The 11,826-nt window shown below is 41.2% G+C and overlaps 1 protein-coding gene across 1 annotated transcript; it reads right to left on the minus strand.

Annotated features, from left to right (window-relative positions):
• Positions 1-275: 275 nt before the first annotated feature.
• LOC103655619 (B3 domain-containing protein Os02g0683500) lies at positions 276-7,388 on the minus strand. Its single transcript, XM_020552654.3, has one exon. The coding sequence runs from the start codon at positions 6,621-6,623 to the stop codon at positions 5,361-5,363; it is 1,263 nt and encodes a 420-aa protein (XP_020408243.1). The 5' UTR covers positions 6,624-7,388; the 3' UTR covers positions 276-5,360.
• Positions 7,389-11,826: the final 4,438 nt, after the last annotated feature.

Genomic DNA, 11,826 nt, shown 5'->3' on the forward strand with positions numbered 1-11,826 from the left:
ATGAGTTTCAACCTAGTACAAATATAGAGGGTATTCTTGTCTTCCTCATACAAAAGAATCCTATTAACAACTCAAATAATCTGGGTAAACAAACAGGACTACTCAGATTATATAATCCAGATTATATAATCCAGATTATATAATCCTCCAAAAATAATCCAGATTATATAATCCATGGGGGTAAACAAACAGGCCCTTAGTCACTTTGTTTTAACTCATAGGATCCAAACAGAGGCTCCAGTACTAGAAAATAGTGTTCTTTATTTTTTTTTTCATGTTATTCCACCATTTAGAATTATTGATGCTCTCTGCGCGTTCTCTTCCTATAGTGCATGTGCATGTGCATTATAGTAGGAGCGTACATGTGCATGCATGCATGATCCCAGTTACTTTGTTTCCTTTTTTTGCAAAAAACGATTTAATGGTATACCGCCACCATATGGATTATTTCATGGTATTAACCTGACCCTTTTTTTTGTCCGTTGCTTTAATTTGTTTGATCAAGATAGGAATAGACCTATCTAGTTTTCGGGCACTCCGAATGAAACTAGGATATACTCTCTCCGTTCCGCAATACTATTCGTTTTAGCTTTGGTTTTTTTGTCCATATTTAAATGGATAATGATGAATCTAGATACACATATAAAACATATATATCAAATATTATATGAATCCATTAATTATCCAAAACGAATTCTAATTTGGGATAGAGGGGGGAGTACAATTCTATGTTCATTTATTAGGATGCCAACTAAGGCTATTCTCAATAGGCAGTATCATGCCCATTAAAGAGATGCAAGGAATCTTTGATGTGGCAAGACATTTAATAGGAGGGAAATTTGTATCTTAGAGCAAATATAATAAGGTGATGTATGCAGACTGCAAGAAATGTCATATCTGGTGATATGGAAAAAAGAGAAAAGGAGTGATAATGAAAGCAGACGGCTCACTAGTAGCCAGCTGAAAGTGGGCTACTCACAAACTCCAAGACACTTTGTGAGAGGAAGAGATAGAGCAAGTATTAAATGTAGAGCTCATATCATGGGATGGTTATTATATAAGCAGGCTTTTAGTTGGCCACATGTGACATGTCAACATCATAAATCATGTTATGAGTTATATTATTAAACTTGCTCTTAAAACTATTCCCAGTGTATGGTGTCATACTAATTTAATACAAGCCATGTGAGATAGCAAATTTACGTGACATGTGAGTAAAGAAAGAAGAGAATAAAGCAGTATCTTAAGAGAGATACCACTTAGGCACGACATTATATGCATTCAAACAACCATCTAAGTGGCCCACAATTCATACTCCTATACAAATCTAGCATTTGGTTGTCTTGTGGGGACTATAAAACAACACATGATACTATACATTGGGATAACTATATCTTGTCTGGTAAACAAATGATTTTGTCTGGTAAACAAATGTTTTCTTGATAAAAAAAACTATGTCTACATATGAACCAAGAGATTATAGGTAGATGACGGAGAAAGAAGATATATATGGTCCGATAAAGAATTACCTTGAAGAAACTATTCATTAGTAATATAGTTTTATGTGTAGTGTTTACATTGTTTGGCAAGTATAAAAACTATTACATAGTTTCTAGGTTGAGACAGTCCTTAGCACAAAGCAATTGCAATCACTTGAGATGCTCTATACCACATAGTAGAGCTTCTAGTAAAATTACTTTCACCGATAAAATTAATAGAAATATTCACATTATACACAAATATAGAAGATAAATAATTTTACATACATATATATATATATATATCAAATTACCTATATATTAATTAATAGGTATTGGTGTTTTTTGCATAGAGAATTTGCACCAAAGAATAGCCTAATATGTCATACCATGTGTATAATAAAATAAATAGTCCCTCTTATTCCACATATTTCAAATGTAAATTGTTTAGGGTACCATGATGCTGGCCAATATGAAACTCATTTTATGTAAAAATATTTAAACAGATAAAGTTATATACCATATGAGAATATTTTCCATGTGAATCCAACATAACATTGTCGATTATATGTAGCTTTTTTTATAAATTGATGGTCCAAATATTTGGAATTACCTAAATAGAATCCTAAAAACGATCTACATTTAGAATCCGAGGGAGTAATACCATATTCATATATTGCCCAAAGAAAAAGTAAAGAGTGTCTTTCCCACAATTTTGAGGCTAGGTTGTGCCTATCTGGAGGATTTCTGCTGTCTAAACTTGGCAAGGGATCCAAGCAATCTAGCTTATACGACATGAACAAAAAATAAGCACACGCATTGTTCTTTCACTTTTAACAATTTAATTTAATCTGAATGTTTGGCTAAATACCATATGTCACTAAGGTCCATACATTATATGATTAATTAGAACACAGATTGATGCACCGGAAGTGAATTTTAAAGCAATTTTCAGAAATGTTGTTACATATTTTTACAATCTAGGGTGATATCCATTTTCATCTTTCAGCTATTATTTTGATACATGACAAATCATTAACACCAGTGTACAGGTAGAGTGATGAGTAAAGTGCATCAGCAGTCCATGAACTATTTTGGGTGTATCATCTAGAATGAACCATGTGCTATTCAAGGTCACAGGAACCCATATTAACTATTTAAAGTATGTCATGGACTGTTGATGTACTTTACTCGTAGATCGAGCATAACATGGTTTATTTGTTATTTCAATGAGAGTACAGTGATATATTGGAACAATGTCACATTTTGCGTTGATAAGATAATATTAACCCATATAGCTACAAGTCCAAAAAAGAGTTGATATATAGTGCTTTTATTAGATATTAAGCAGGCAAATACTCCCCCCTCACAGTAAGAGATACACTTGTGAAGTAGTAAATTTCTGATGGAGTAAAATCTATTACAAAAGGCTATGGGCAGCAATACAACGACACACATCAGAGATTAAAAGGCATGGTATAAACCTACATATTGGTGAAGTTACTAACAAAAGCCATTAACTACACGTGATCAATGCAATAAGCAAATTCATATGTAAAAACCAAATAACAACCCCTTTCAAAAGTAAAGAAAAAATGGTGAAGTAGTACATAAGCACAAAAACGAAGAATAAGGAACATGGTTTTTGTATTTGTATTCTATAGAATAAGCAAGGTAGAGATTCCAAAAACAGGAACTATTTCGATGTAGGATGCAGATGCAGTTTTGATTCTTCGCCTAGGCCTATACATTATAGGGATTATAAATTTCTACTCCATCCGTACCAAAATATTAGTTGTTTTAACCGTTGAAATTTTATGTTTATATTTAAACGGATAACAATAAACTTAGACATACATATATAAAACACATACATATTAAGTACTGTAGAATATAGTAAAATGCTAAAAACGACTAATATTTTGGGATGGATGGGATACTAAGCTACGACATGATATAGAAGAATGTAAAAGAGGGCAAGGTTCGCAAGAAGAAACGCATTTATCTATCTATAAATCAAGCTATAGCCCTACTGTAGAGAACGATGCACATCAGTGTTGCAGTTGCAGACATCTCAAGCTACATGTATCAAAATATGCATGCGGCATAGCATGGAGCTACATACATATGGGCTGAGTTTGTACTCTGGAAAGAAATTACATATATACATGCATGCTGAACACAAGTTAAGAAGGGATGAATGCTAATAAGAAGAGTGAGCAGGATCTCTCCATCTCCTTTGTGGAAGACCATGATGCATATATATCAGCATGATGGCGTTCCCCTTTTCACCTTCCCAATCCCATAAAAATCCGTTTTGCCCCCTCTTTCCCATCTTTCAGTAAGACCAAAGTCACTTTTCTTGCAAGAGGTTCAGCGCCCCATCCCTGGCCTCCTAAGTTTCCGACCCATCCCATCGCAGAAAGAATTGCACGCTCTACACAGATTACTGGGAAGAAGTTAGGGAAATCTAGCCAAAGCCGGCTGATGAGCTGACGAGAGAGGCCGGTACGTACGCGTGGCCTCTTTTATGTCCTCCCAGGCTCCCACACCACACCACGCCCCGGCCAGCATAGTACTCGCATCGCAGGCTGGCAATAGCATCGATCGAAGCAACGCGCTGCACATCGCACAAGGAGGCCGGGAGGCAAGAGCTGGCAACTGCGCAGAGGCAGCCATCAGGTTTGTACACCCCTACGCATTGTTCCTACTCCTACAGCAACAGTGCATAGCTTGGTTCGTACGCCGATAGTCCTCCTCCCCTCACCTTCATGAATTCCTGGCAATGTACACTGGCGCCGTTGTTGGCAATGTAACACTGGCTTTTTACAGATCACTGGGAAGATCATAAAGATCTCTCTCTCTCTCTCTCTCTCTCTCTCTCTCTCTATCTAGCTTGGAGACCCCGCTGCCTCTGTGCTTATGTATGTATATGCAGTGTGCAGCCGAGGCCCAGAGACAATCCAAACTATACGAAAGTTGGACCACAGATGAGTTATTTCTGTGTCCTCTTTCGTAGCAAGAAAAAGGACGAGTCCTTGTTTGTTTTTTGCTGCGGTAGCGCCTTCTATATATGCATGCTCTATACATGTATGATACTCATACGCAGAAAAGCAGAAGATAGAGCACACAAGTACAGCAGTAGACCAGTAGTACAATAAAAGGATGTCCATGCATTCCTCTCCATAGATATGAGATGATGAGATACAAGTACCCAATGCGTGAGGGGGTTTTAAGCTCGCACCTGCAATCTGTTGCTCAGCAGCTGCAAGGTTGTCAATGCGCGAGATCAATGTCCTCCGTCCATCTGTGCTGATCGGCAGAGTTGAATTTGTTCTAGAAAACATACAAGATCATGACAAAGATCGTCGACGATGCTACTCTTGCACTGCATAGAATTCTGCTGATGGATATCTTCAAATCTAGATACTACACGTACGTACGTTAGGAGATAATAGACAGATCTGCAGATGCATGTTATCATATGTAGGGATTCGGGATGAGGATTTCCGATCAGATTGGGGGCAAGTGCGTACACGAGTACAGAGGGGCGGGAATGTAACAGCGCGAGAAAAAAAAAATCATATCATGAGTGCTGAATTGAAGAACATGACACGGTTTTGGGGGAAAAACATTGATCGATTTTCCAAGTGTTTATATTATGTATCTTCTCAAACCAACCCATCAAAAGAGAGAGAAAAAAAAAGTGAAGGGCCAAAAACAAGGAAATGAAAACGTCAAATCCTAGATCCTATCATCAAAAGTTATATAATGGATCAATCAAAAGAGAGAAGAAGGCAATATATAGGAAGAACCCGAAACAAGCGGAAAAGAAAGAATCGTTTGAACTTTCCTTTTGATATGAATGATTTTGCCTTTAGGTCACAGATCGAGATCCAAAGCAGCTGAACGCGCCTCCCTCTTGGCGGAAGACGATGATGACGGAGACGATGCCGCAGAGGACTCCGCGCCATGGCGAGGCAACTCTAGCAGCCGTAGAGTTGGGGTCCTTTGCTGCCACCCGCCGGGCATCTGCGGCAACGGCAATAATGCGTTGCCCGAGCCCGACTGATGGCTGGCCTCGCGGCCGCCGTCTGAGACTGACAGCGGCTTGTTGTCCAGGTTGACGCCGAACAGCCGGACCCGCTTCGCGGCGGTGGTCGGGCTCTCGATGGCTGGCACCGAGTCAACGTCGACGACGAGCGGCCGTGACGCGGACGCGGCGGTAACGCCGGCTGCGCTCGGTTGCATCGTGTAGTGGTGCAGCGGCAGCGGCAGCGGGCGCGGCTGGGGCTGTGCGTGATGAGGAGGCATCCTGGGCGAGCCGAAAAACAGGAGCTGCCTCCCCACGGTCAGCGCGGGGTAGGTCGTCATGCCGCGGAAGTCGAGGCCCTGTCTGAGGCGGTGCTCGTAGAGCGTGGCGGGCGGCGAGGGCGGCATGAAGAACCCTCCCCCGCCGCCGAGGCCCCACGAGCTGTAGTGGTGGGGGGCGCCGTAGTACGACGCCAGCGGCATCGGCAGCGCGAGGCCGGAGAAGCGAAGCGGGCCGCGGGTGTCGAGTCCCCGACGCTTCCAGTCGATGAATAGCCGGTGGCGGCGCGCGTCGTCGACGACCTCGGCGGCGGAGCGGGAGCGGGAGAAGGAGACGGTGTCCCCGGCGACGAGGCGCTTTTCCTTGACGAAGCGGCTCCAGCCCTTGGTCATGACGTAGCTCTGGCTGCTGTTCCAGTAGGAGTAGCGGAAGCGCCAGTGCTTGCCGTCGCTGTCCTCGAAGCTGAGGAGGAGGCCCTTCTCGTTACCCGCCGCGTCGAGCGGGAAGTACTTCTCCGCGTACTGCTTCGGGATGACCAGCCTGTTGAGCTTCCCCACGTCGCTCGGCGTCACCACCTTGTCGAACATGTGCTCCTTCTCCACGTCTCCCGAGCCGTCGCCGTCGCCGCCGCTCCCCGACGCTCCGGCGCCATCCGCCGACGCGGAGCGGAAGGGGGCGCAGCTGCTTCCCGAGGCGGACGCGGAAGCTGCCGCCGAAGATGACGCGGCCCCCGGCATGAAAGAGATCTCGCGCATGGAATTGGACACATCCTCCTGCTCCTCGTCCGCCCCATCATTTCTAGAGAATCTCCGGCTCGCGGCGAACTGGTCCATAGCTTCTTCCGCTTACCAGAAGCAGTTATGAGAGGTAGAGGTCTACTACGCTACGCTTGCTTCCTCTGGTATTTCTTGCTCCTCCCTTCCTTTAATTTGCTTCCGCCGCCTGCTTCTTGCCTCCGATCCACTGCACTGGCTGCTACGTAGCAAGCTAGGTTCTGCTGCGATGACAGTCGCTGGAGCTATCTGCTGCTGGGTACGCAGACGCCGCGGCCGCCACACTATAGGGCAGTAGTAGAGAGGGATCGGATCTACCTATGTATGCGTGTACGCAGGCTTGGCGTTACCGACTTGCTGTTGCTCGCTACTCTGGGTCCGGGGAGGGGTAGCCGGCCTGATGGGGGAGATGGGGGAAAGACGGGAGGCATCTATACGGGAAGAAGAATTAGGCCGCCCGCAGGCGTCCCCATTGACGGCTGCACAGCGCGACGTCGCCTTTGGGATGTGGCCAGATGGATGGGGATGGGGATGGCGACGGAGACGGAGACGTACGCGGATAGATGGTGGTGCTTGCCTGCCTTCCTTGGTGGTGGTGGTGAACTGATGATGGTGATGAGCTAGCGAGGTTAATTTGTGGCTGTGGCTAAGCTGCTGCCCTCCTGCGCAGAGCGCCAGCACCAGCGCGTGCTGCTACTGGTAGTGGTACAGTACAGGCGTCCGGCCGGCTCAAACGAAGCTCTCTCCTGGATTTTCTTTTTCTTCAAACTTAAAGGCTTAAAGCGTTTATTTAAAAACGTCTCTGCTCGTGGAGAAGGAAACAGGCGTAGGGTAGAGACTAGAGAGAGACGGAAGCAGCAAAGGTGGGGGTGTACTGTAGTAGCTATAGCTTTATAAAGGGAACGGAGGAGGGGTGTGGGGCCCATGGGCTTCCGCTGGGGTTGGGCTCATGTGATCGATCGTCCTTGTCACTTGTCACTTGTCACCGTGCATATATACGGGTATCAAATATTTGCACCCCACGCGCCTGCCTACGGCTTTGCATGGCCGTATAAATGTCCAAATGTTTGCTATAATCACACATATATAAAACGGTCGACACGGACCCGATCACCATGCATGGGGTCCGATTATTTTTCACCGATGAAAGAACACGTGATAAAGTAAAGTCGTTAGATACATTTGATTCATATATTTTGTAACGTAGTGATTAACTGATAACGTTAAATTATGTTTATTGAACTCCAACTGTAACCACCAGATATCACACTAGAAATTGATACTGATCTATTCAATCTTATTATCGCTTGTACTCAAGTATAAATCATTACCATTATCATTTACGTTATATTTTGCATAGTATAAGGATGCCACAACGTGGAGACCGAGTGAGGCGGGCGTTCACAGCAAATGGTGATGCATCTGTGCTGGTGGCCATGGTGGCGGTGTGCAACAAACATTACATCTGTATGATAGGATCAAGTTTCACACAATATTTGGTGAATCAGCATATAGAAAACAATGTCACACCTTTATTACTTAATCAATACAATTTCTCTACAAAACAACTTAGATAAATTACACCATATGATGACTACGATCCTCCACAACCATAGTTGACTGTGAGATGACGGCCTAAACCTCTCCGAACTTATTTTCATGATCATTCTCCGGCGGTACCTGTTCTTGATCTGGTATGATTATAGCAAGGGTGGGCTCTCATACGGTCATTGCTCAGCAAGTGTGGAAAAAAAGTATAGTGTAAAGTTTACCAAGGATAATGGTTAAGGCTGAGCATTGTTTTTCATTTTGTTGGTCAAAATTTTATTAGCAATCACTAATTATAAGTAAATATCATTAAATACATAGTCAATATTGAAATCCCATAATGCAATGCATAGCAGGTTAAATTTATATCCATAATTTACACATATGAGAGGCACAAGCCGCTCATCACCGTGAGCACGGCTGATATACCAGTTTTACATTCTGCAGAGGTTGCACTTGTTTACCCACAAGATGTGTTCCCTTTTTTTTGTCTCGGGTTGATCGGACCCTTAAACACTTCCAAGGTGAGTTGGCAAGGGCACATTGCGAGGCGTATGCAAAGTTCCACTACATTGAGAAAACCTGCTACGGTTCAGGCAAAAGAAAGTATAGGAATCACTCGTTCGAAAAGCCATCGCAGCATGATCGATATGAGAATCCCCCTATACTTTGCAGCAATTCACTCCCTGCTTGTCTCTTTCGGGTAAGGTAATCTCTCACTATCTTTCCTAATTAATTGGCCAAGGGCGTTTCATTCTACCCTTTGGTAGCACTGTTGTCTCAGTTAGCGCTACATGTTCCAATTAAACATTTTGATCTTATCATGCACAATAATGAATATTCAGCAATAGGTTATAATGAAACATAATCTGAATTCAAATATAATATTAATCCCAAAATCAGGTACAACAATATCAAAACTACCCAATAATTCATTTTTATGCACGGTGTAGGATAAACAAACTAGGTAACCTATTAGATCCCATCAGTTTAACCTAGCTAAAACTGCAAGCATTGGTGAGAACATAACAACTAATATTATTAGATCAAAGAATATGATCAAGGACACACTTTGACTTTTACATGCAAATCCAATCTGCTTAGGTGCTTCCCCAAAGTTAGGCTTCAGGTTCCTCATCTTAACCTCACTTCTATTCATAGCAAAACATACATATGAGCAAAATAATGAATAAAAATAATATTACCAAAAGATGGAAAGAAATCATACAATAATATTTTATACGTCGCTACAAGATCGTAGGTTTGAGAATCTCTAAAATCAGAGTTAAAACGAAGAAGCTATGGGTAAAACAAGATTTTTTTGGTGCAATAGATCTAACAGATGGTATCTAATAGATAGAATCTAATAGATGTGATTTAACAGATAGAATCTAATAGATTTAATTGATAAGATATATTGTGAGTACTTTCTTCTTTCTTGCATTATTTCCATGAACACGGCCGGCCCTGAGGGGGTGAGGCGGGTGCAGCCGCACCGGGCCCCCAAAAACAGAGGGCCCCTCTGGCCACTGGATGTTAGCACTTTTTTCCCGCTAAGCATATCTACCGTAGACATAAATACGGAAGAGCGATGCACTATCGATCTGTTTCGTTTAGATTGTTAAACTAATGTCTCAATTACTTATTTAATATTCACTTCGTTCCAAAATAGTATTTGTTTTAACTCTTGATTTTTATGTCTATATTTAACTTGATGATGAGGAATCAACTAGAGAAGCAAAATAAATTCTATTTTGATACAAAGAGAGTATTATTTACTATACACATGATGGTTGTATCGACGGAGAGAAGATTTTTAAACTTGAAATATTTTTTGAACTATTTAAGGTCAACAATGACTTAAGAGAGGTTAAATGGTTTGATGATTATATGTATCTAAAAGAAGTTGTTGGATGAGATTGATCTTAATGATATAAGCGATGATTTGTATCGTAAAATGTTAGAAGATATTTTTAATGACATCGGATAACAAGTATGTGTTTTTGCTATATTTTATATTTGTCATCTTATAAACTTAAAAATAGTGCATTATAATTTGTATATGTTGAATATTATATATATTGTGTGTGGATGGAGCCTCTATTTCGGATTTCACACCGGGCCCCTAAAAAGTCAGGAACAGCCCTGTCCATGAAGTGAAGGCACCACCCGGTACGTGATGAGGGCTTGGGGCACGTATGGGCCATGGGGTAGCGGCTTGGTGCAGCTTGCCATACGGTCGGATGGAAGGAGAAAAGAGGGCTGCAAGATTAATGTTTCGAGAAAGAAAATCATGCACTATAATATGTGAAAAACGAAGAAATATGGAGAACAGCAATGGAGGGCTCATTGTAGAAGAAGGTCATTGCCTGAGTTGATGAGGAACTCGAACTGCGGTGAATGTTTGCGAGAGTTGTAGATTCAATCTGGAAAAATGATATTATGTTCTGGGATAGACTCATCGAAGGGAAGTCAGGCATGTATTTATAAGAGTGGTTTGAGTTTATCCAAAATCTGGATAAATTCGAATTTTAAAGATTTTCTATTTTTGAAAAATACAGAAATTATTTTTTAGTGCCGAAAATGTTCAAACTGCTCCAAAAATTCTAGAACAATTCCTAAAAATGTTTTGGCATCCAATGAACTTAATAATAAATATTCAAAATTTTAATAAGATGTTTAAGTACCTCAAATAAATATATTTTGCTTTTGGAAATATAAAAAATCATCAGATAAATACGAAATATTAACGAAGACTTCTACGAGATATATTGACAAGTTTCAAACACCTTTTGCACTCTGAAACACTATGCAACAACATGAATGCAACACATTCAGTTCAACCTTATGATTCTTTTTAATTGATATATAAAAAATATATGTTTCAAACTGTAATTCGTGATTCGAAACCACTCTAATATTAACAAATTGAACAACGTCTTGAAAATTTTTGTTGGTTCAAAAATTAGGGTGTTACATACCCGCGGCGATCGCTGTAGTGTCGGCGGGCCCGATGCGTATGCACACAACCAGTGGTGGCAGATCATCCTTGCAATAATAACTCAAGCCAGATCCACTTGACCATCATGCCTATTAGTTCTTGTACGACACAAGTCACACAACACGGCTAAAACCTATAGAATCGTGTCTTAGACCGATATAGGGCTCGTTCGTTTCCCTTATGCTCCGTTTGGATGTTGATATAGAGGGCATAGAATTGAATTAGTTCAATACCAAATCAGCCATGGTATTGAATGAGATGTAATTCCAATTCTATTGTTTGAATGTTACTGAATTGGAGTTTGGAATTGTATGGTCCAATTCCACTCAATATAGAGGAGTGATGCTCTGTATCGGGAGAGGAAGTTTCTAATTATAGTCCAATTCTAGGGAATTGGGTCTCTCATTCTAAATCTCAATTCCATGTGCAACCAAACAATAGAATTCTAGAAACTAGATTCCATTTCCGAATTCAATGCTTCAATATCTACATCCAAATGGTGTATTAATAAACTTTAGATATCGACCATTTAAATGTTAGTTATAAGTATTAAATGTAGTTCAACTATAAAACTAATTACATAGATGAGGACAAAATGATGAGACAAACCTATTAAACCTAATTAGTTTATGATTTGATCATGTGATGCTACAATAAACATTTGCTAATCATGCATTAACTAGGTTTAATAAATTTGTCTTGTCGTTTAGTCTT

This window comes from Zea mays, chromosome 4 (assembly GCF_902167145.1).
Source record: "Zea mays cultivar B73 chromosome 4, Zm-B73-REFERENCE-NAM-5.0, whole genome shotgun sequence".
Classification (NCBI taxonomy): domain Eukaryota; kingdom Viridiplantae; phylum Streptophyta; class Magnoliopsida; order Poales; family Poaceae; genus Zea; species Zea mays.